The 25,527-nt window shown below is 50.0% G+C and overlaps 1 protein-coding gene across 3 annotated transcripts in view; it reads right to left on the reverse strand.

Annotated features, from left to right (window-relative positions):
- magixa (MAGI family member, X-linked a) overlaps positions 1 to 21,062 on the reverse strand; it is a 29,700-nt gene extending 8,638 nt beyond the window's left edge. For 2 of the 3 annotated variants that reach the window (XM_076026767.1, XM_076026769.1), the window contains exons 1-16: positions 12,544 to 12,648; positions 10,858 to 10,909; positions 10,534 to 10,771; positions 10,237 to 10,353; positions 9,693 to 9,812; positions 8,674 to 8,847; positions 8,290 to 8,497; positions 8,108 to 8,178; positions 7,419 to 7,586; positions 6,410 to 6,579; positions 6,200 to 6,299; positions 5,926 to 6,100; positions 4,781 to 5,420; positions 4,556 to 4,619; positions 3,407 to 3,625; positions 3,073 to 3,330 (exon numbers count right to left, since the gene is read on the reverse strand). In XM_076026767.1, coding sequence (XP_075882882.1) covers positions 3,073 to 3,330; positions 3,407 to 3,625; positions 4,556 to 4,619; positions 4,781 to 5,420; positions 5,926 to 6,100; positions 6,200 to 6,299; positions 6,410 to 6,579; positions 7,419 to 7,586; positions 8,108 to 8,178; positions 8,290 to 8,497; positions 8,674 to 8,847; positions 9,693 to 9,812; positions 10,237 to 10,353; positions 10,534 to 10,771; positions 10,858 to 10,899 — 2,764 coding nt within the window. In that variant the 5' untranslated portion in view covers positions 10,900 to 10,909; positions 12,544 to 12,648. Of the gene's footprint in view, positions 1 to 3,072; positions 3,331 to 3,406; positions 3,626 to 4,555; positions 4,620 to 4,780; positions 5,421 to 5,925; positions 6,101 to 6,199; positions 6,300 to 6,409; positions 6,580 to 7,418; positions 7,587 to 8,107; positions 8,179 to 8,289; positions 8,498 to 8,673; positions 8,848 to 9,692; positions 9,813 to 10,236; positions 10,354 to 10,533; positions 10,772 to 10,857; positions 10,910 to 12,543; positions 12,649 to 20,848 lie in introns of those variants that run through there. The other variant, XM_076026768.1, reaches the window with a different exon arrangement.
- Positions 21,063 to 25,527: the final 4,465 nt, after the last annotated feature.

The raw sequence follows: 25,527 nt of genomic DNA on the forward strand, positions 1-25,527 counted from the left end.
ACCCCGTGACACACACACACACACACCCGCCTCATGCTGCTCTGCTGAATTATGGATTGAAGGCACTATTTTTAGAAAGTTTAACATTCTCTATTCATCGCGCGGAAACGACAAACTTTGTCGCCGTAGTAACCGGAGCGGCGCCGAGTGACAGTCAGGTGGACGAGTGAAAAAAATCTGCACCAAAAATCCAACATTGGTTGAAACTAAACACTCAGAGTCTCTATAACTCTTTAACACCACCTCGTCACGCTGGCCAAGTCGAGCGTGAAGCCGATCTGGCCAATCAGAGCGCTGCCTTTGCTGCTCTGACGGTGCGTTCGCTGCCCTGTGAAACCAACCGAGACTGTTTTTGGTTGATTGTGTCTTAATGTGAACAGCTCACAGCTGGAGACAGGCGGCACATCTGGACAGGAACACACACACACACACGCACGCACACACACAGACACACACAGCAAACGTTTGTCTGACTGATTAAATGCAGCCTGATGAGGGCAAAAGGATTCTTTAACCTCGGTTAAACTTGAGTAAATCTGCTGAAGACCTGATGATGATGTTGTCACAGTGGTGATTATATCGTATTATTATACTATATACTTCTACTTGTGCTCATACTATACTACATATAAATATATATACACACTATCCTATCATAGACACATATGCATGCACACAGATACACACACACACACACACACACACATGCACCTTGTTGGGCCTGCTGCTCTTTCATCTGACAGTGGTTTTAGAGGAATTTCTAAATGCTGTGAAATCTGAGGTCAGCGTAACATTATGGGCCGCGAGCGCAAACGAGCTCGAAATGTCGGAAACTTTTGATGAAACGTTCGTGGACGAGATTCGTGGAGCTGCTTCTCTCCACATGGGGTTGGGCGGAAAAGACCAAAGAGGAGCAGTTTTGCCAAGCGTCCATTGAAAAGCGGGAAAGCGGACAAAGGGAAAAGTCCAGGCGACAAAGTTTCACACGCGGGACGATTCTGAATGAATTGGCCACAGGAAGAAGAGAGAAAGAACGAAACCCAGCAAAACAGCAGAAACCGAGACCTTGAACCCGATTCCACCGACTCCCACAAAACACACACACGCAAGCGCACGCACGCACGCAAGCACACACACACACACAGCCCAACTCACCTTTGGACTCTTTCACAGTTTTCAGAGCCGACTGCAGTCGTTCCAGCATGATGGAGGCGACAAAATCTACAAGCGCATCACCGTCTGTCTGTCTGTCTGTCTGTCTGTCTGTCTGTCTGTCTGTCAGTCTGTCAGTCCGCCTGTGTGTCCGTCCTTCTGCTTGTGTGAGATTCAGGTTGTGCGAGTTAGAGGAGAAAGAGAGAGAGAAAGAGAGAGAAGCTGGGAGGGATGGCGGGAGGGAGGGAGAGGGGAATGGAGGGGGTGTGGCCAGTGCTTGGAAGTGGGCGGGGACTGAAACTAAAACGCAGTCAGGCGCGCACGCACGCACGCACACGCACACACGCACACACACGCACACACACAAACAGGCGCACATGCACAAAGGAATGTGAACAGAAGCGGTTATTGTTCATGTTTCCAGAGGGTGCGGAGGGTGGGGGGTGGCGGGGGGGGTGTGTTCACTGCTCCGCCTCCATGTGGGAACAACTCTCTCTCTCCTAGGTGGATGCGGTTCGAGGTGGTGAAAAGTGGCTGAACATCAGCTGCAGCTCGGATCAACCGTCCGTCCACCAGATTCGCCCATTAAACTACTGTGTGTGTGTGTGTGTGTGTGTGTGTGTGTGTGTGTGTGTGTGTGTGTGTGTGTGTGTGTGTGCGAGTGTGCAAGCAGCTACCGCAGCTGCGCCGCCCGCAGGCTGTAGAATGTATACCACAGCACGAGACTGGGGACTTTTTTTCATTTCTCTTGGCCATTTGTTTTTTGTGCAGCCTCCAACTTTCTCACTTTTTGCACTTCCCGACACCCGCCGGCAGTTTTCTCTCTCTCCATTCTTCTCTTCTTCCTCCTGCTGGCTCAAGACTCCGTTGTTTCTGGGACAATCCTGCGCTTTCTTCCTCCAGCGGTGTGACTCAAGTGCTTCGCCCCGGCTGTTGGTTCTTGGACGCCTGCGGTGTTTTTCGTTTTTCTTCCTCCGGCTGCTGCTCACATCTCCTCGACATCTCGTCTCCCTCGGCCAGACATCTCTCCCGCTGCGTCCGCTCCCAACTCCAAATTCCGCCTCCTCTTTCAAAATCCTTTCACAATATATATTGTGCACTGTCTAATCTTGAAAGGGGGTGTTGGGATGTGATGGTTGGAGTGTAAACTCCAGTCCAGACCCTGTGTGTCGTATTTGGATGCCAGTCCAAGAGTTATTTTGCACCGTGTTATAGTCCAGGCTCAGCTGGATAAGTGAACCGCACTGACGCCAGTGGCTCGCTCAACCTTTGAAGCAAACCATCCTCTTAAATCTTTATGGCACGTGGATAAATTTAGACAAAGAAGAATTTTTGTTTTGTGTTTATGACTATTGCTGGATTTGGTAAGAGTCTAGACCAGGGGTGGGCAAACGTTTGGACTGGTGGGGCCACAATAGGTTCTAAAATTTGACACGGGGGCCAGAGCAGATGGATGGAGATGGATATTGTGTTACAACAAAATATCTGTCTTTGAAGCTCCATGGTATTTAGCTCTTTATTGAAATGACTCTTAAAACACTGAAAAAATGGATGAAATACAGCTATTTTATGACTGACTTACTGTTAATACCATATATTAGGCCAGATTACAAATCTTAAGGAGCTGCATATGGCCCCCAGGCCGTAGTTTGCCCATGCCTGGTCTGGACCCAGCGATGTGTCTCTGCTAGAACCAAAGTGAGAGGCTCTACAATGGACCGCAAGCGCAATAAAGCTTTTTCAGTGACTTTGGTCCGATGATTCACTCCGGCACGTTTAGTAGAGACGATATATAACGAAAACTACCGAGGCTCCAAATGGCCCTCTGACCTCCCGAGACTGCAAAGTCTCACCCAGAAGAACCTTCAAATGGAAAAGTCGACACACAGCAGACACACGTATGCGTTAAATGGCACTCACCTCCGTTCGACGTCTCCTGGGAGGCAATGACAAATCCAAAACCTTCCCCGGGTCGCCTCCGCAGTTCCACCTCCTCCGTCCTCACACCTCGGCTGTCCTTGGCCGCCAATCCCGCCGCTGCACCTCCGCCTTTAGTCGGTGGCCCGCCTTCGCCGCCGCCGACCCCCAGCAGATCCCGTGGCTCCAGAGTGAGCGTGACGGGAACCGAGTCCAGGAAGCTGGTGCTCTGAATGAGGGTCGAGGCCGGCGAGCCGTTAGCTGGAGGAGTTCAGAGGTGCAGAGGGTCAGAGGGGCGAGCGGGAAAAACAACATCTTACTTAAATTGTTGATATACCTTTGTGGGTTCCTGGGGCTGCAGGGTTCCCCTCCTGCAAACTCTCTGCAGCCAAACCAGCCTGGTTGAGTGGAGGGACGGCCCCTGCCAAGGCACCAGTGGATGGGGAAGGCAAGTCGGCTAAAGGGGGAGGATGGCTGGAGGTCGGGGTGGCCGAGGCGTGCGGAGAGGACATTGACTTGTAGAGGTTGGGGGTTAGTACCGGGGAAGAGACGAGACCTGCAGGAATGAGACAGTCAAAGCGGATGGGTCACCTTTAACACCACTGAGAAGATTTAGCAAAGAGTCGTTGGTGATGAACCATCCAAGCACTGCAGCATCTTAGCAACCACAAATTAGCAACTCAGGCTTACTGACTGTGTGGATTTCTAGTTGTTGCATGGTTTTTGGCTTAGCACCCTGAAACCCTGGTATTCTAGAGCATCGGTTACTTGGTATCCTGGAACCTTGACAGCCTGGTACCCTGTTACACTGGTGCCCTGGAACCCCAGAACACTGGTACCCGAGAACACTATCACACTACTGGTACTATGATATCCCGCTTCCCTGGTAGACTGGTACCCTGCTATCCTGAACCAAATGGTAAGTTGGTAGCCTAGAACCATAGTATTCTGGTAGCCTGGTACCATGGAACTGTGGTTTCCCTGATACCCTTGAATAAAGTCCCAGCTATTGTCACATCCCAAACCTCCCCAATTCTAACCTTGAATACTCCAAACAGGGAGGCATTGGGTACCATTTTTTACAGTCTTTGGTATGACCCGGCTGGGGATCGAACCCACAACCTACCAGTCTCAGGGCTGACTCTACCACTAGACCACTGAACTGGTAATACAGTTACCAGGGTACCTTTTCAGCCTGGTCCCTGTTCCCCCTGTGCCCCGGCACAGTTTAACACTGGTTCCATGTGGCCTGGTACCCTAGAACACTGGTAGCCTGGTAACCTCCTCCAACAATCCAACCACATACAATCTACGTTCACTGATACCAATGTTGAGTGAGTTTAACAGTGACGGTACTGCTGAAAGACGTTGTGGTTGATCTGGGCATCTTCACAGTTAGCAGATGGAAAAAACGGACAGCTGGCAAGAAGTTAATGAAGTTCCTAAAAAAAACAATGATCTGAGAGGGCTGAAGGTAGAATTGTACCTCCTCTGTGGACTAGAAGAACCACTTCTCCCTGTTTGGTGTGCTCCTGTAGTATTCTCTGCACCTGATGGAAAGGGGAAAGCGTTTTTCATGGACACAAAGACAGAAAACTTTGTTCGACACAGAGTCATCAAGTCATCGGTAAACCCACAAGTCTGAGGTCGAACCTTGGATCTGCGCCGACCTGCGAGCCGGTTGGCCGCCAGATGTTTAAACTCCGTTTACCTGGGAGAAGGTGAAGCTCTGCACGTCCGCCCCGTTGATCTTGACGATTGCATCGCCCGGCTGCAGCGAGGGGCAGTGCCTTCGGTCCCACACCCGCCTCACCAGCGCCAGCTGACCCCCAGGGCCACCTGCCGTCACACTGAACCCCAGGCCGCCGCTCTCACTACGTCCGAGGGGCACCGGCACCAGCTCCCCACCAGAGGCGGAGCCCGGCGAGCCCAGGGGGAGCACCAGGCCCGGGTTCCCCCGAGGGGACGCCTGGTGGTTGGCCGGACAGCCGTTGAAGCCGCAGGGCGGCACGTCTCTGGGCGGGGTGAGGGCCACGGACGTCTGGGGCATCAGGGGCCGCTGCACGGGAGCGCCGGGCGGCGTGGAGGAGGCGGAGCCCGAGCCGGCGTTGTTCGGGGTAGTGGGACTGCCACCGGTAGACTTTGGATGGAGGCCGGCCTCTGGCTGGGAGAGTGGCAGTCTGGACACAGCGTGGGAGGAGGAGGAGGAGTTGGGGAGGGTGGAGGAGGCGATGGGGAGCGTGGAGGTGGACAAGTCGCTCTCTGAGGACTTGGAGCTCTGGTGGTGGAGCAGCGAGGAGGAGGAGGAGAGAGTCGGCAGAGTGCTGCTGTTGTATCGGTGCAGGGAAGACCTTCAAAAAAAAGAAAGAAGAGGGTGGTGGGGGGGCGGGGGTGGTCAGACTAGACCAGGCATGGGCAAACTACGGCCCCGGGGCCATATGAGGCACATTGAGCTTTTTAATCCAGCTCACCAAACCTGAAGAAATTACTAAATTGTAGTAAGTCATAAAATTGCTTTATTTCATCCATTTTTTTCAATGTTTTAAGAGTCATTTCAATAAAAGAGGTAAATATTGTGGGGTTTCAAAGACACATATTTTGTTGTAACACTTTGTTCATTTTCAATTGACATTAAAGCATGTTTTCTAGATACTCCATCATATATTCTTTCCTTCTATGAGGTGGGTCACAACACTCCATCTGCTCCTGCTCCGGCCCCCTCTGTCAAATTTTAGAACCCATTGTGGCCCCACCAGTCAAAAAGTTCCCCAACCAAGATGGACTTCAAAATTGAAATGAACAGGTTTTCTGTCCAAGCCTCCAGAAGAAAAGCAGCAACAGCGACTCGTCCCTCACCTGCGGGTTCCAGCGCTGGACAGCCCCCCGTCGGAGTCGCTGTGATTGGCCGAAGTCCTGTCGAGGTGGCCCGGCGGCCCCAGCGGGGGGTCCGACGATGACGTCGGCGTGGGCAGGCCCGCCAGCCCGTTGGTCATTGGCTGAACTGCGTAGGTGGGCGGGGCTTGGCCCAGGCCTGGACGGACACGTGGTGGAGGCGTTTGTGAGTCGGGCGAATCGTCGCCGTCGACAGAATAACAAACGTAAAAAGCAAAAACCAGCCAAGCGCTCTAACCTGTCGAGCTGCCGTTGGCGTCCAGCGGTTGGCTGTAGGTGAGGTGTGTTGGGCCGCGGGTCACGCTGGGGGCGTTGATCGCCTCGCTGGGAGTCTTTGGCTGTTTCAGGTTACAAACAAACAAACAAACAAAACCAAAAAAAGCCACGGGGTCAACATGTGGACCCTGATCAGAAAGTTGCTGGACTTAATGAAGAGACGGCGCCGCACCGTGTCCAGGCCTTGCTTAGGGCAGCCATCGGGGTTGTAGAGCATGGGGTACCCTCGCCGCAGCACCACGTCCACGCTCTGGCCCATGGGCACCGACTTGAGCATCTCCACCACCTCCTTGTGGGAGCGGCCCAGCACGCAGGTCTCGTTGATGTAGACCAGGATGTCGGCTGGGGGCGGACAGAGACACGCAGTCAGTCAGTCAGTCAGTCAGTGGGCCCACAGGAAGTGGCTCCACCGGCCAATCAGCTTCCTTCCGCTCAGTAGGGTGGGGTGTGCGGCGGCAGGGACCAGGAAGTGAGTGCTTCTGTTTGCAATCTGATTTATTCACACGCCTTTTTTTGGTGCTTTGTCAATACAATCTATTTGTCTTAGCACAAGACGACACCAAAAGTTGGCACAATATTTTAATTTTGTCATGAAATAATAAAATACATAATAGATACAGAAGAAGATTGATGTTTTGACTCTAACCTGCTGCTGCCAGTCGAAACTGACTTTCCCATGGGATTCCTTTTCTTTTGTGTGTGTGTGTGGGTGTGTGTGTGTGCGCGCACACGCACGAGTGTGTGTGTGCGTGCGTGTGTGCGTGCCACATTCCAGGAGGCTTTTGATCCTTGGTGCACGTGAACAGGTCTGACTGTGTGTGTCGGACAGATTAAACACAGAAAGAGAGCGAGAGAGAGAGAGAGAGCTTTTATGTGTGTGTGTGTGTGTGTGTATGTGTGTGTGTGTGTGTGGATTAGTTTGTAGATCATGAGATTGTGAGGAAAAAAAAAACGGGGACCTGAGAACTTTAATCCACTAAGAGTGAGCGAGTGTTTAGCCCACCGTCCTGCTTTTCAACAGCTTAATGAACCACTAGTGTGCCTTGTGTGTGTGTGTGTGTGCGCGCGTTCTCCCAGTTGTACTGCCACTAACACTGTTGTCACTGTACTAAGCCACAACACTGCTGTGCTATCTCTCTCTCTCTCTCTCTCACCCAGCAGGTGACCCTGTGAGCGGCTACCTGTGTTGAGTGCCGGGGGTCCTCCGGGCGTCACGCTGTACACCTGCAGGAACTCTCGCGGCCGACTCCCCCCTACGATGTTGAAGCCGAACCCTCGCGGGCCTTTGGACAGGCGGGTGTGGATGGAGTAGCCCTGCAGCTGGCTGGGCTGCTCCGTGAACTCCGGCACTAAAGGCAGAGGACAGGAGGGTCGGGCGGGTGAGCACGGGTGTGGGGCGGAGAAGAAAATGACTATAATAATATAACTAATATAAGCAGGATGGATGGAAATGAGTAACAAATGGGAATAAGTAGGTATGAAGGATGGATGTGGACGGATGAGGATGGGTGAGGAAGGGTGAGGCAAGTTTGGATTGGTCTACACAGGTGAGGATAGGTGAGGATGGGTGAGTACCAGGCCAATGAGAAGACAGAGGAGGAGTTTTTCTCTGGAGGACAATGAGGATGAAAACATTTCAACAAAGGTCAAAGGTCAATATCAAGAAGAAGGATAGAAGAAGAAAAAGAAGTAGAAAGACAGCGCCGGCAGAGCAAAAAAGTCAAGTATGCGCTGCCCCCTGCTGGCTAGAGGTCAAATAAAATCATTTCCTTTTATTTAAACACCCCCCAACTCAGTTAAAAAAAAAAAAAAAAGCATGTGATTGGATCAGATGAATGCAACACACGGACAGAGGGAGGCGGAGACTTACGCTCCGTACAGGAAATGGCGTCCTTGCTGTGAGTCCGAGGGTCCAGCCAGCTGGTGGTCTTGGAGTTGTGGCTGCACACAACAAGAGAAAAACAGGAGTCTCAGTGCATTCCGGGTAATGTAGTATCAGGCCAACACCGGCCGTCCAACCAGCCGGGTCAAAGGTCAAAGTAAAAGACTGACTCGATGTAGTACGGCTCTCCTGAGTTGCTGAAGGCCACCTCCCAGTTCTCCGGCAGTCGACCTCCTCCTCTTCCCACTCCTCCTCTTCCAATTCCTCCTCTTCCAACTCCCCCGGCCCCGTTCTCCGCCCCCTCCCGGCCTCCGGCCGCCGTCGACTCCCAGGATTGGCTGAGGGGAAGGTTGGTGGGCGGAGCTCCGGCCGAACCCGCTGACGGGACAGAGAGTTTAATCAGTCAGAGTTTAGTGGTGTCATAGAAGTCAAGGTGTGTGTGTGAGTGTGTGTGTGTGTGTGTGCGTGCATGCGTGCGTGTGTGTGTGTGTGAGTGTGTGTGTGTGTGCGTGCATGCGTGCGTGTGTGTGTGTGTGTGTGTGTGTGTGTTTTACCCGACAGCCCGCTGTCCTCCTCGCTGTTCTCCCCCTCCTCCACCGCCTTCTCCAGGTTGCTCAGCGACTTGCTCCTGGTCCTGAAGTTCCTCAGCAGGTTCCGGTGCTCCTGGTACGTGATTGGTGGACTCTCAGGGCCGATGTGGACGGGGCGGGGCGTCCCGTAGTAGTTCCCTGCGATTGGACGCAAGAGGCAGACGGAGAGCAGAAGTTGTGAGAGGACAGTTTGGACGCAGATTAGAATAGAATAGAATAGAACAGAATAGAATAAAATAAAATAGATGCACTTTATTGATCCCAAATTGGGAAACGACACTGTTGCAGCACTGAAAACAAAACAACTAAACTATGCAATAATTACAAGAAAAAAATTGTGTGAAAAAAATTATCTTTTATAAAACAAAAAGAACAAAAAATAAAAAACAGCTGTGGACACGTCACGTCGTTTGATGGAAGGCAGCAGTTTTTTGTTTTTTTACTGTTGATGAAAGTGTGAATAGCATTTCTATTTCGGAGGCATTAATCCCATCAGATTAATACTGCGGCGGAGAGAGACGGAGCGCCTGCACACAGATGTAGGACAGAGCGAGGCAGGCAGGCAGGTTCACTTCCTCCAGGATTAGAGAGACAGAAAATCCTCTTTTTTTGATCCCAAACAGTGTTTAAAAAAAAGAAATCGCTCCTTCCTGCAAGTAAGACTTTAACAATCTGGCCAGATTAAAAGGAAGGTTTGGATGCCAGCATCCAAAGCCGAAACAGATAAGAAGCTGCCGCACATCCAAAAAAAAGAGTTGTTGTTTTTTTTGGGGGGGAGGTGGAGTCTGAGGACTTCAGGTCCACCTCCAGGTCCTGGCCAGAACAACGTTCTTCCTAGAAATGGTCCAACAACAGGAAGTAGAACCTGCCAGTGAACTCCAGCAACCACGTTTGGGAAGAGAAATGATAAAAAAATAAATAAAAAAAACGCTGCAGTTTCCCAGCAGCCACTTCCGCTGAGTCACCGCCTTGATTTCGGGCACCTTTGAACTTGCCGCTCTCCAGCAGTGCCCCCGACTCCTCCAGGGAGAAGAACTCCTCGATGGACACAAAGTTGTAGTCCACGCCGGAGATCTCGCCATCCCGAGGCTGCCGGGTTGTACCTGCAGTAGGGAAGGGGGTGCAAGAGGGAGGAGAAGGGGCGGAGTCTGTGATGTCAAAGAATTGAACAACAGAAATATTCCACTTGTACCTGTGTGTTGTCTGTGTGTGTGTGTGTGTGTGTGTGTGTGTGTGTGTGTGTCTGTTTCTCCTGGCCTGAAACTTTCCGAGCCCTTTGTGTGAGCAACGATGATGCTACTTCCCGTAATCATTAACAGCTCAATTGAAAATGTTATTTGCCCAGAAAGGTGAATTGAAATCCTCTAATCAAAAGGTTGAGGAGGCTGACCTTTGACCCTTGGCTCCAACTTCGATTGAAAGGACCTGAGAGTCCCGTGTTTGGCAACATTCTGACCTGTTGGTCAAACACAGTTGGACTGTGTGTGTGTGTGTGTGTGTGTGCGTGTGCGTGTGTGTGCTACTCACAGGGAACGGCCCGCAGGTACAGGTTCTCCCTGATGAGCTGCTGCAGCTGACTGTCCATGGAGCCCGGAGTGAAACACTTGCTGAGGTACAGCCTGAGGTCCTTACAGAGGGACGAGCCTGACACACACACACACACACACACACACGGAAACACACACACACGAAAACACACACACACACACACACAAAAACACATAAAGGAAAATACACACACACACACAGGTCGTGATGCTGTGATTGCACTGCGCGGCGTGGACAGATTACTGGGACAGCGTCTGATTGGACGGCAAGCCAGACCTGGCGACACGGTCTTGATCCTGATTGGATGAGGGCAGGAGTTGAGGACCCCCCGGACGTCGCCCAGCGTCATCCCCAACACGGGCGTGCCGCCGATCTCCAGGATGATGTCACCCACAGTGGCCCCGCCCCCGTGGGCCGCCGTGACGAACGGGAACTCGCCGTAGTCAGCGCCGCCCCCGATTGCGAGGCCCAGCTCCCCAGAGGCCCCGCCCAGCGGGACGAAGCTCTCCTGCACCTGTGTGTGTGTGAGGGAGGGAAAGGAGCTGAGGGGGCAGGTCTCAATAGGTCACATGACCAAACTGGAGGGAACGCGGGCGTTACCTTGGAGCGCCAGTGCAGCTTCTTCACCGTCGCTTTAGACATGGCGGCCCAGCTGCAAGAGGAGACGGGACACACGGTTACTGAGCACGCTCAAAGTGGTCACATTGGACACACACACACGCGCACACATGCACACATACACACACACACACACACACACTACCAGGATTGTTCCTCACACCTGACCAGGAACCAATCAGAGGCCTCCTGCCTCCAGACCGACCTGGGGAACCGACCAAAGCCTGCGCTGCAAAACCAACAAAACAAAACAAAACATAACAAAACAAAACAAAAAAACTCCACCCAACGCTGATGTTGTGTAAACTGTGATCTGATTGGTCTCCTAGCAACAGTCAAACTGCAGCATCCAGTGTTTGATCAGCAGAGAGCTGCACGACATCACTTCCTGTCTCCTCGCCACCGCGCCGCCTCAGTCGCAGGGACGAGCAGATGGCGGCAGACAGCGGGGAGCCGCTCGCGCACACACGTGCACGCACGCACACACACACACACACACACACATACACACAAATACACACTATCAAACACCGTAACATACACACAAACATGCAGATCATCCAAAACCGTCCCATGTACACAGAGTGAGGCCCACAGGAGAAAACACACACACACACACACACACACACACACACACACACACACACACACACACACACACACACACAGATAAAATATGGATGAGCATATGTGAAGGTGGAAATCAGCGAAGAAACAAACAAATCAGTGTTCAAACAACCTGCAGCTTTTTAAGCCCCTGCAGGAGAAACACAGAGGAGGAAGTTCTCCAGGTTCTTCACTGTGCTCCAGAGAAGGAAGGAAGGAAGGAAGGAAGAATGAATGGAAGAAAGCAAGGAAGCGTGGAAGGAAGCGAAGCCTCCTTGGAGGGATGGAGAAAGTCCAGGTGGCAGAGGAAGAGATTCCTGACCAGCCAGTGTGGTGGTGGTCGTGGAGGAGAAGTTGAACAAGGAGGAGAAGAACCCCTCCAGCCAGAAGGAGAAGCGCTGGAGGAGGTCCAGTGGAGGAAGTCCAGAGGAGAAGAGCTGGAGGAGGTCCAGTGGAGGAAGTCCAGAGGAGAGGAGTGAAGGGTTGGACGACAGGAAAAGGTCAGGAGGAGGTCAGGAGGAGTTCAGGAGGAGGACAGGAGGAGAAGGGCTGGAGGAAGTCCGCAGGGAGCCACTGCACTTCCCGATTGTAGACTAAGTGTGGAACTTCCTGGTTTCTAGCCAGGACTAAGCCCACATCCGTGACCAAAAGCTCCAGTTTGAACTGTTTCCAGTCCAGATTCCGATTCTGACCGGACCGATTAGAGCTCTTTGACTGAGGGGAAGGAGGCGCGGCTACGGGCAGCGTTCAGCTGTGTACACAAACACACTCAGACATACACAGACGCAAACGTATAAATATCAATAACTAAAAATAAAAATAAATAAATACAAAATTTAACCTCTAAGAATATCAGGAAAGAATAAAACATCATTTAAAATCACACAGAAGAGTAAGAAGAAGAAGAGCCTGGTCATGCGACACACTGCCGCTGACAAACACACACTGACTCGCCCACCTGTACGCTGACACTTCCTGTCTGTCGCCTCATCACTCAGCCGCCAAAATAAGAGACTTTGACAGCGTTCCACGATTCTGTGTATGTGTGTGTGTGTACTGTACCTCTACTGATGTCTGTGTTCAGCTGTCATTTCCAGACCTTCTCACTCTTCCTGGCGTGCTCTCTCTCTCTCTCTCTCTCTCTCTCCCTCTCTCTCTCTCTCTCTCTCTTTCTCTCTCTCTCTCTTTCCTCCGAATGTCCCTCGTACTTTCTCTCACGCTCTCTTACTCTCTCTCTCTCTCTCACTGATAAGACAGGTCAGAGTACAAGTGTGATGTAAGTCAGTGTGTTTAGGGAGTGGAGCTCACCGTCCTTGTTAGGTCTAAAGGAATGTGTGTGTGTGTGTGTGTGTGTGTGTGTGTGTTTGTTTCCATGTTAATGAAAAACCTGTGCATTATTCCCTTATTTACAGCATAAACACAGAAACAAACGCTCAGCTGGGCAAGGGAGGGGCGGGACCTCAGCGGCCGGCTGTGATTGGTTGCTGCAGCTGCCAGTCACACGTTAGACTGACTGGCTGCTGAATCTGCTGAACTTTGAACCTGGAGAGCTGCAGCTGTTCTGACCAGCCAGCCAACAGAACGGAGCAGGGCACAGCAGAGCAGAACTGAGCGGTGGGAGCGCCACCTCCTGGCCGGGAGGTATAAACGCCGTCTCCAGCTCGTGTTTCCGCTGAAGGTTTCAAACTCCAGCCAGAAAAACCTTCAAGTCTTCAAAGAGATGACGTAGTGTTTATTTGTGTCTCGGCGGCTGACTGGATTATTAGGCCCCAGTTGGGATTAAAGAGCAAAAAAATAATCTGTCAGGTGTTTTTTTTTTTTCATTCGCTCAGAGGAGTCTGATTTAAACCCATCAGCTCGGCGGAGGCAGCGGCACAGACAGTTTCCCAGCATGCCTTGTGGGACAGCAACCGTGATAATGACGATGAGCCGAACTGCCGCACGACCTGAAATAATCATGCCAAAAGCATCGCTGACTTCAGAGAGCGATTTGTTGTTTTTGCACACACGGAAGACTAACACACAGGAAGTCAAACTAAACCTAACCATAGAAGAAGAAGAAGAAGAATTAGAAGAAGAAGAAGAAGAAAGTGCCAGAGTTGAAGACAACAGTGCTAGCAGTTAGCTGCACACTAGCCGGCTAGGTGACCAGCTGGCAAGTTCCTTCCGAAAATCCAACAGTAGCAAGCTTAAAGGGGCCACAGCGCTACCTGCTGTAGTGGAGGGAACCAGGTCTTATTCACCCTGACTCCAGCTCCACCCATGGCCGGCAGTGATTTGCCGTGAGGCCGCTGGAAGAACCACAGACTCTGACTGACTCACTTCCTGCACGGTGTGTTCAGCCTGAGATGGTGAGAGTCGATTTTAGAGGCTGATTTATATCGGGAGGGTCAGATGTGGGTCACTCACTCACTCACTCAGAGTGTGGACGTTCACTTCATCGTGGCCTCATTTCTTCACATTCGTGCCTGAGTGTAAGGCCTGTGTGTGTGTGTGTGTGTGTGTGTGTGTGTATGTGATGCTGTCTGACACTCGCAGCATCTCTAATGAGGCTGCAGAGCTTCAGACTTTGAACGAGTCGTGACTTGGAGACTCGGAGTCGCGTTTGTCTCTCCGTCGGTTGACAAATAGAACGACAAACACAGTGTTGTCTCGCGCCATCTAGGGGGCGCCATGAGGCTATTGCAGACATGGGCAAACTGTGGCCCGAGGGCCATATGTGGTCCGTTAAGCTGTTTTATTCAGCCCTCCAAACTTGAAGAAATGATATTAATAGTCAGTAAGTCATAAAAGAACTGTATTTTATCTCTTTGTCTGCCGTGGCCCTTTATAATGAATGGCAGCACCATTAGGTTATTTTTCAGTGTTATAAGAGACATTTCAATTAAGAGCTAAATACCGTGGGGCTTCAAAGACACTGATTTTGTTGTAACTTTGCTTTGGTTCATTTTCAATTGACATTAAATATATATAGATATAAATAGATATATTTTCCTCCTATGAGGTTAGGCTATTTTAGAACCCATTGTATGTTGGTATTGTTGAATGCAGAGATACCAGTTGAATGATGCCAAAAGATGAGTTGGTTTGTTTCTTTTTCAATGCAACTGAGGCTGCTGCTGATTCCTGAGTGAGTCAGGAATCAGAGTCAGCGATTCCTTTCCAGGAAGTCACTCTGGTGACACTGGTTCTATGACAGACGCGGCGACATCGCAAAGCGAAGCCTCCCCCCTCCTCCTTTCCCTGGAAGTCTGGGAAGTCAAACGCTCTTTAGCCTCCGTCATCCTTCATCAAGTGTCTCCGAGGGCGGAGGAGGAGGGGACGGGGATGGGGCGCGGGGGGGAAGGAAGGGGGGGGCGTCAGCTCGTCACGTCGCTCATTAGAAGACAAACGCGAACACGCAGTCTCGCATGCTCCTCTGGGAGGCACCGTCTGCAACATCAAAGGGCCGCTAACAGCCGAGCGTCGTGGCGGCGCAACAGGCGATGAAAGATTCAAGGCGGAGGGAGAGAGTTTGATCATCAGTCTGCCGAGACGGAGAGAAAAAAATAGAAAAGACAAGAGGTTCCTCAGAGGTTCCCGACGCAATAATCACCTCCGTCTCAAACGGTTGTGGGAATCTGGGAGATTTCTGTTTATCACTGATTGGCTTCATCCAGCAGCTGTAAAGCCCTCTAGACTGGGAACAGTTCAAACCAGTCAGGAACAAAGATATTTACCTTTATTCTGTCATGATTAACTTTTTATTCAAATGTTTTTTTTAGTAATGAGTAAAAAAAATGAAACTGAGAAATCAGTGTTTTCTGGTCACAGCTGAACCACGGCTATAACTCCGCCTCTTTCACCGCCAAAGACCCTGATTGGTCCGGTCGCAATCTGACAGAGTTCAACTTCATGAGACTTGAATGCTTCAGCGATGCAGCCGATCACTTCATGATCCAGCACTCATTTGTTTGACTTTGTTTGAGAGCCTCGGCAGTTGTTGAACCTGCAGGTGAGAGTCGGCGTGAAGTCAGACACCAGCCAATTAGAGACACTTCCTGATTCTCCTTCATCCAACCAGCAGGAGGCGAGTCAGAGTTCAGTGCCGTGTGGCTGGAAGCTGGAGGACGGAGAGGAGCAAGAGGTGAAGGAGGAAAAGGGGGAGGAGGAAGAAGAGGAAGAGGAGGAAGAACAGGAAGAGGAGTATGAGGAGAGAGATGAGGAAGAGGTGGAGGAGGAAAAGGGGGAGGAGGAAGAAGAGGAAGAGGAGGAAGAACAGGAAGAGGAGTATGAGGAGAGAGATGAGGAAGAGGTGGAGGAGGAAAAGGGGGAGGAGGAAGAAGAGAAAGGGGAGGAGGGGGAAGGAATAACAGGAGGAGGAAGAACAGGAAGAGGAGTATGAGGAGGGAGAGGAGGAAGAGGTGGAGGAGGCAGAGGTCAGGGGTAAGGGGAGGAAGAGGAGGAAGACAAGGATGGAGAGAAGGAGGAAGAGAAAGAAGAGGGGAAGGAGGAGGCTGTGTGTGTGTGTGTGTGTGTGGGCGCGGGCACGCGGGCACGCCGTAACGCTGAGCGCGTCTGACAGCGGCTGTCGGCCAGAATCAAACACACCACCAGCCGACACTGGTGATGTCATCACCGGGGGGGCTGAATGATGACATCATCCGCAGACGGACCTCCACCTTCCCCGGCTGCTCCCACCAGGTGAACCAGGTGGATCGGCCACTTCCTGTCGCGTTTCTCCTCCTCCACCTCACCTGCCCAGACTGGCAGCGCCACGGAGAATCCGGTCCGGTCCGGTTTGGTCCTCGGGCCAGAAAAACTTGCAGCCAGTTTTCGTTTTCGATTTTTGTTGTCCAAAGATTCTCCGTCACTGTGGCTAAAAATACACCGCCGACGTCCCTGCAGGCCTTTTTCGGGGGTTGTGGGGAGCCCAACATGCATCGAGTGAACAGCCGCAGCCTGAGAGGAAACAAGATCAGTCGTCCTGATCTGTGAGCTGAATAATTAAATAAATAAATCATTAGTTAAATAAAGATTTTGAAGAAAAAAAATAGTGCTGAGGGTATGAGAGGAGCAGCCGGTGTGGTTCCTGGGTGACGGAGCTGAGTCAGTGCTGCTGACACATCACGTCGTCAGATCTTCCAGCAGCAGCAGCAGCAGCAGCAGCAGCAGCAGACAGCGATCCTGCTGATCTGCTGATCTGCTGCCTCCCACTTCCTGTTCCAAAGATCTCAGCTCACAGCTGCCTTCAAGTCGGTCAGCCGAGGATCTGAGGCAGTGGGCCGAGATTTCAGACTCTTCGAAATCTTCCGTCCTCCAGCTTTAAAAAGCTCCGACCTGCACCGTAAGCTAACTCAGAGCCTTGCCGGAACCAATCGGTATCCGAGGAGGAGGAAGAAGAGGCGGAACTACAGCTTGTAAGTTTTGTCAGTCAGTCTGACCAGGGTTTCCTCGGTAGAAGAAGAACAAAGGATGATGAAACTGAGGGAGGGAGTTGTGTCAGTCAAAGCATGGTGATACACTAAACGCTGTTCAGTTGCTAATCAGCGCTAAACAGCGCTAGCAGTGTTTACGCTAACCGCTCCATAACAGCAACTCTGTTCACTGTTGCACACTGTGACACTCAGTGCGTTTACATGCAGAGCTTAATCGGACTAAGCAATAATTCGGTTTTCTCGTCCAATCGGAGTTCTCACCTTGTCCCCGTATCCATGCAGCTGAGAAATTCGAATTATTGACGGGAACGTGTCCTCCTCCCAACACTAGGGGGTGGAGTGAGTCTTTTCAGCTGGTCAGCTGCTTTCGGTTGACATATTAAATCATTATGATATGGAACAATAGTTCATAATGTATGTATACTTGCTTTGCAGATAAGGTGTACCCTAGTTCTTGTGCTCATGGTGATTTTAAAAGGCAGACAAGAACGTTGTTTGCTGTTGGAGGGCTACAACAACACAATGTCTTCGATGCTACGCTTTGTGCCGTCGCTACGGACCCGAAACTCTCGTTCTTGTTGGATTCGGGTTCGGAGCAGACTGGTGGGAGAGTTTGTGTACAGGTTTTGCAAAGGAACGGTGTCTTCAGTTATACACACGCTCATTAAAGTGCCGACCGTGGAGGAAGCTTGTGCCGCTGCACGCCGTTTCCAGCAGAATAACAGCGAAATTACCAAAATAAAAACAAATCAGGAAAACATCTCTTTGGTGTGCTTTTATTTACAAAGTTAAAATTCTTCTAACTTACAAAAAATGTGAACGAAAAGGTAGAAATATAAATACGAACGAATACGTATTTGTTCAGGGCTGCGCAAAGCCGGAGCCCTGCATTTGCTGCGCTACCTTTTGAAAAAGGTCTCTGTTGCGCATTATTTTAATATGTCCGTCTCTTTTAGAAGAGAAAGCATCGCCCCGGTCTTATCCTCTCTCCAAATGTCAACATTCTTATTCGCGTTTGCCAGGTTGTTTCGCGCCGTCTGTTTCGTTAGACGACGTAGTTGTGCGGTCATGAGTCGCGAGAGCGAGGCGTGGCGCGTGCGCACTCGCGTTGTCCAGTTAATAGTCCGACTAAGGCGTATACATGGCAGAGAAATTCGAATTCCAATCGCATTATCTGGGGCCCTGTTTGCACTTGGTCACTTGCAACTGTTTTGGGGGATTGGATCACGAGAACGGATCTCGAAGCATCTGTTCGCACGTAGCATTCACATGCGTCTCGAGCGTGCCATTTGTGATCGCATTACACCCCCCCCTGCCGAACCTATGCAAATGCAACATGCGTCATTTCCGTTTTTAAGGACTGGGGGCAGTAAAGCGCAAGAATCAACTTCCTGTTTGCGGACTATATCAAGTCACTGGTTTTAACTCTACTGCAGCTTGTATGGATCAGAACGAGGAGTAACGACTGGTGGGACAGAGTGGTGACGACTTTATTTTCGGATCAACAGTGGCTGGCAAATTTTCGGATGCAACGTCGCACATTTAATCTCATATGTGGGGAAACTGCGAGCGCTGCTCCGCTGACAAAATACGCTAATGCGGAGTGAAATTTATTAGCATGCTAATAAACGAGTCTAACAAAAATGATTTGTTTTCGCTTCTTGTTTGTAACTTTATAATGACGACACAGGGAGGTGGGGCGCCGACCAAGTACGTACACGGGAGAGGTGAGTGGAGTAGGCGGTCGTTAATGTGGACTGAGCTCGCATTCTGTTCGCACATCCGTAATGAATGCGTTTTTATGCGATGCGACTACCAAAACTGGTATTCGGATGACAAAACGGATTTGGACTGTTTGCACTTGGTTACTTAATGTGTTTTTTGCCGATCGGAATATGAAAAACGCATGAAATGACCAAGTGCAAACCAGGCCTGGGTGTCTCAATCGGAGTTCTCTGGACTGACTGCTGTAGCCGGACTTCTCCGACAAGTTCACCCTGGACTCTGGTTAGAAAAAATTCCGGTTTCAGGAGCTTCAATAACTGCGGTGACGTGTGGATGAAAGACCCACACCATGCAGAGAAACACAGAGTTTCAAAAATACCCGTGTTCATGACGACGGCCCCTGAAAACAGGATTTTTTTCCCCGCCCACTACCACAGCTCGCCGTCTCGTCAACTTTGGCCCCTCCCACCGGCTCTCGCCTATCTCTTCTGGATGTTTTCTAGCCGTTTTTTCAATCCACCGTTTGTGTGTGTGTGTGTGTGTGTGTGTGTGCGTGACAGAGAGCTCAGTGGAGTTGGAGGTGAACAAATCATTTTGACCTGTTTTGAAATAACACGTAAAGTTCTCACTTCCTGTCTCCCGTACTCAGGGCGATTCGCAAATGTGTTTGAGTGTTTGTCTTGTGTTCACCTGTTGCAGCTGCAGCTGAATATTAACCAGAGAGGGCTGACACACACACACACACACACACACACACACACACACACACACACACACACACACACACACACACACACACACACACTCTGGGAAGTCAAACTGAGAGTCGACTTGTTGCCATGGCGTCACTTTATTCATACCTTCACTCTCTCACACCATGTCCAGCAAACACACTCTGATCAAGGCTACTAGCAGTTAGTCATGCTAATAGCAGTTAGCTGTGCTAATGGCACTTAGCCGTGCTGCTAGCGCTGCCTCACAAACATCTCAACAATCCCGCTGCGCTTCACGTGCATGCACCGTGTGAACCATTTTACCAGTAGAGGTCGTGTTTTCTCCTTTTCATGCCCAAAACAAAGCGTCTCCATGCAGGTCATATCAGCCGAGGTCCACAGAGGGGTTTTTGGTGAAGTGAAACTGCTCCAGCGGACAAAAAGACTCTAAGAATTATCAGAGTCTGGCTGCCTGGACCTCCCTCCAGGACCCTCTTTGGGGTTGTGAACCTCAGTTTGAAAACCAGGGATGAATTCAGTGAATTTCGTTGCTGACAAACTGACAGCTGTATTGCAACACAGCGGCTCAGTGTGTGTGTGTGTGTGTGTGTGTGTGTGTGTGTGTGTGTGTGTGTATTTAGGGCCTGGTGGTAAATTAGTAACAGTGTCTGATGCCGTCTCCTTCAGGAGGAGGTGCTGCTCCTCATGGTTCACCTCCTCAGTCGAAACAACGAACCACTGGCTGCATTAGCTTGTGCACGCACACACGCACGCACACACACACACACACACACACACACACACACACACACACACAGAGCCAAGCTGCACCTCCTCGTGACCCTGCACCTCCACCAGTTACCTGCAGCCTCACACACACACACACACACACACACACACACACACACACACACACACACACACACACACACACACCTCCTCCTGCTGGTGCTGCCATTCATTATAAAGGGCCACGGCAGACAAAGAGCTCTTCCTATAGCGCAGATCCAGCTGCTGTACACCATGTAAACACACTCACTAACACACACGCGCGCGCACATACATACGAACACACACACACACACACACACACACACACACACACACACACACACACACACACGCACGCACGGCGTCACCTCCGTTGACTCACAACTGATCCCAGAGCGGCTCGTTGTTGCTACTGGTGTGTTTTTCATACGCGGTGACAGACGAGACCTTCAGGCGCGGGCGCGCACGCACGCACCGTGCACGCTTCCGCCGACCCTCCTCCAAGTCAATGTGCTGACGGAGCCGTTTGGATCCGCAGCGGGGTGATGGCGACCCCCCCCAACACACACACACACACACACACACCACCACCGGCACCAACCCTCCGCCTCCACCCCGCCAGCAAAACCGGGTTTCTCGGTCAAAGAGCCCCGCATCCGTAGAAACGCACCGCAATACATCACTCGCACACTCACGCACGCTCACTCACGCGTGCCCACAAAACCGCCGGTTGCGTCCTACCTTCATATCTCCTGCTGCTGCTGCTGCTGCTGCTCTCCGAATCCTCTCCGGGCTTTCAGCGTATTGATCTGCTCCCCCCTGTGCCTTCTTGCTGCTGATGCTGTGTGTGTGTGTGTGTGTGTGTGTGTGTGTGTGTGTGCGTGAGCGAGCGAGCATGCGCGGGCACCTTTGCGCGCGTCACGGTGCGTGAATGTCCACTGCAGGTAATGGGGGGGCGGGTGGGGAGAGAATAGCGTGCAAAGCGTCGGGGGGGCGTAAAAACACACTGCCACACGCGTGCGCGCGTGGCAGTGTGTGTGTGACCGTGCGCGTGTGTGAGTGAGTGAGTGTGTGTGTGGCAGCAGCAGCGGCCGCAGCTTAATGGAGCTTTACTATACAGTGAGAGCAACGCAGAGTGGATGTCTCTCGACCTCTCTCTCTCTCCTCACGAGGAAGAAGAGCAATGGAAAAAGGAAGTGTGTGTGTGTGTATGTGTGTGGGGGGGTTACAACAGGAAGGAAATAGGAAGGAAGTGAGCCTGAGAGCTCCACCTTCTGAGTGGGAGGAGTCAGTGACGGTGGGGGTATTCAGGGTAATAGGCTGACATCAGCTTGTGCGTGTGTGTGTGTGTGTGTGTGTGTGTGTGTGTGTGTGTGGCGGGTGTGTGTGTGTGTGTGTGTGTGGCGGAGGTGTGTGTGTGTGGGGGGGGGGGGACAGGGCAGGCCACGCCCCCCAGTACTTCCAGATTGACCAACACGCTGTCGGTTTGTTGACAGGTGACGTTTCTATCAAAGAATATCAAATCGTTTATTATCTTATAAATACAATAGGAAAATTGATGATGACACACAGCCATCACTCATTTCTTCTTTGGTTAAAATGTCCATTCAGCGGAACTTGTGTAATTTGTAGTTTGTGCAGTTACCCAATGTGGGATCAATAAAGTACATCTATCTATCTATCTATCTATCTATCTATCTATCTATCTATCTGTCTGTCTGTCTGTCTGTCTATTCCAGTACTTCCTCCCAGTGGTAGTGAGCGCGATAAAACACTTGGTGATGAAGTCACCGTGAAATTGCCCCCCTGTGATGTCACAAAGGGAAACACGTCGCGAGGAAAATGTCGTCTAGTCAGCACAGACTACAGTGGACGGAGCGTCGGTCGGGGTGAAAATCATCTGGTGGTTAAGAGGCTTCATTCGACCTGTTTGACTTGAGGGAAAACCACCTGGAGCAGGAAGTGACGTCACAGAGCCCGTTTGCCATTACTGCCATTTAGAGGGGGGCAAACTAAACAATGGGCGGAGTTTCAGTGACGACCTGCAGGTTACGCTTTGTTCTGGCGAACGGCGGTGGCACGAAACTGCGACACCTGGTGGCGAAACGATGACACGTCAGCTTTGTTGGCTGTACAAAAGAATGGTGTGTGTATGTGTGTGTGTGTGTGTGTGTGTTTTATTTTAAATACCACTATACAAATACTGCCATAATTTAAATAATAGTGACGGATAATTTATTATAATATCCATAATGATAATGGAATATTATCATAATTTTTTTGTATTAGATTAGACACTAGCTCTTTTTAAATCAACATTTTTTTTCGGCAAATAATATATATAAATATTTAACTATTTTCTGCTTGATCTTCCACCTTCTGTCCTCTCCAACCCTCTCCATGTTCATCTCTTTCTACAGCGAACCCTCCTCTTCCTCCTCGACTGTGACACACTGTCCGTCCAGCAGGAGGAAGCAGAGCTCCGCTCACTGCACTGTGAGCTGAACGACATCGCTCAAGAGAGGATTCTGGGTAGAAAGAAAAAGGAGAGTCGTGTGACTGAAGCGTTGAAACCTCGAGCTGTCAGAGAAGGAAATAAAAATAAAAATAAAAAAAGAATCAGAAAGATGTAACGGATTTTATTTGAACTGAGAAACTCAGTTCATTCAGAACCGTCACAAATTCTCGATCCAACATTTTGGATTTTTGTCCCAATCATCTCTGGGTTTCTGTCTGAGCTGTTTCAAAAGTGTTGGGTGAAAACACAAAAACACCAAAGTTTAAAAAACACAAAACAACCAACAACAACAACAACTCTGTGACAGCTGAAACATTATAATCATGGATATTTACATACAACCACTGATCATAAAACGGAAAGAAATTAAACAGCAACAACAAGATTTTTAATATATATATACACCATATATATATATCAAATTATTTATAAAATAAACTTTTTTATTCTGCATTTTGTTCTGACAGAAGCAACAAACAACAGAGAGAAAATAGAGAGAAAGAGGTAAATCCTCTCCGCTGCCGGATTATGAACGGCTTAATATAGAAGCTTAGTCACACACACACACACACACACACACACACACGCCACTGAGCATCCTCCCATCTCTGATCTGATGGAGAGCTTTCATCCATCGACCTTTCAGCAAAGTGGGAGAAAGGAGGAGGTGACAGAGGAGGAGACAGTCAGAAATTAGCAGCCTGGGTACGAGGAGGAGGTGCAGTAGCAGGAGGAGAAGGAGGAGCAGTTAACGGAGCAGTCTGTGCATTTGATCAGACAAAAATAAAGACACATTTTGAGTTATTCGGGGCATCTGGCTGAATTGGTGAGTCAACCTTGTAATACCACTCTGAACCTCTAGAGGCGACAGAGAGGGGGCCGACTTCCAAATCGTCCAACAAGTGCATCGATTCTCCTGTCAATCAATCAGTCAGTCAAGGGTACAGCCGTGAACTTGTGTCTCTTTCTCTGCTGCCGACTCGCCGTCAGGCCACGGGAACGAGACAGGAAGTGACATCAGATCTGTAGGAACAGGTTGGAACCGGATCCTGCAGGTTCCGCTGCCGAGAAGAAACACTCCAGCATTTCCTTCTTGACTTTCAGACAGATTTAAACATCATCAACCTGCAGATTAGACTGTCATAAAGAGTGTGTGTGTGTGTGTGTGTGTGTGTGTGTGTGTGTGTGTGTGTGTGAGTGTGTGTGTGAGTGTCCTCGACCTCTGTGAAGGTTGATCTTTCATCAGTGGACTCTTAAGACCTTAATATACATTCTAGCGCCACCCGGCTGCCACCCAGACGCCTCCCCACGTTCTGCACCAGAATGTTTCATCATTTAATTTTTTTTTTTAGGCAGAAGAGAAAATGTAAACACAACAAAAATGCCAAAAGAAGGAAAGAAAGAAAGAAAGAAAAGCTTTGGCTTTAGGTTATTGGTCTCGACCAATCAGAGACCAGATCAGCAGGAGCTTGTTATTTCACTGATCAACTTCCTACTGAGTTTGTGATTCAATCTCATCTCCACCAGCAGTTAAACGCTATGTATATATATTTGTATATAATATATTTGTTATATATGTTCATGTATACATATATGTATATATATATATATATATATATATATATATATATATATATATATATATATATATATATGTATAAAATGTACATCTATATGTGCATTTAAATTGAGTGGAGGAAAATGAGGGCATGACTTTTAGACCCTGTGGTCCAAATATGTTAAATTGTGCCCCATCGTGATGACCTCTGTGGTGAATTTAGCCCGGTGTTTACGGCCAGAGCTCAGGAAAGGCTTTGATTCATTCTGGATCAGTGATACAACAACTGGCTTGACAATGTCACACCTGGGGAGCGTTGAACAAACTACCACCTGTGACCCCGCCACACAGCTATCTAAGCTAGGCTAAGCTAATGGTAGCTGGACATATATAGGCAGTAATCCACTGGGATGGCATGAAATCACAACGATTGCCAAAATGCATTAAAAAAAAAGAAAAAAGAAAAAAAGAAACCCATACAAGTTCAACCAAAAAGTGCATCTGGACTGAGCCAGAGTGGGCGCGGCCAGAGGTGAGGTGGGACTGACCAATCAGCTTAGTCACACGAGAAAAAAAAATCTGTTGTGATTGATACATGCACACATATCCAGACAAAATACAGCTTTTTTTTTTTTTTTGACGACCAATTTTGACAATTTTGACGACTTTCTTCTTCTGGAAAAAAAAAAAAAAAAAAGTAAAAAATTAAATATTTCAGAGTGAGTGAGTTTTTATTATTGTCTGTGCCTTTAATTCCGAGGCTGACCTCCCCTTTAACACACTGGGCTTTTTTCTCTCTCTTTAATCCCCAATTGGGGGAGAGAGAGAGAGAGAGAGACGGACGGAGAGAGAGAGCGCGAGAGAGTGAGAGAGACAGAGAGAGAGAGAGAGAGAGAGAGAGAGAGAGAGAGGAGAGAGAGAGAGAGAGTCAGAGTCAGATTAGTGACCCGCAGCTGGAAAAAAAGAAGCAGAATTTTCCTTCCCGGATTTATTTCTCCGGGTTTGTTGCACTTCTTCTGCTTTTCACTTTTTTTTTTTTTTTTTTTTTTCCCTTTCTCACGATCCACCAGAACCGAACCGTCCCCACCCCTCCCGGTTCACTCCCCCTCCCCTCGCCTCTCCGCGGTTGATGCCCATCACCGACGCTCAGCCGACGGGCAGCCGAGCGGGACGAGACGCGGGACTGTGTCACCACCGTGACTGTGGAGCGATGAGCGGTAGTGGCCGCTGAAGCCGCAGGCGGACCGAGGTTCGGTGCGAGAACCGTCAGACCGGGGCGGGGGGTACCGAACCGAACCCAACCGAACCGAACCGTACCGGAGCCGGCCGGAGCGGAGCGGAGCG

This window comes from Nelusetta ayraudi, unplaced genomic scaffold, assembly GCF_046127955.1.
Source record: "Nelusetta ayraudi isolate G7.1 ecotype Tasmania unplaced genomic scaffold, CSIRO-AGI_Nayr_v1 ptg000019l, whole genome shotgun sequence".
Taxonomy (NCBI): Eukaryota; Metazoa; Chordata; class Actinopteri; order Tetraodontiformes; family Monacanthidae; genus Nelusetta; species Nelusetta ayraudi.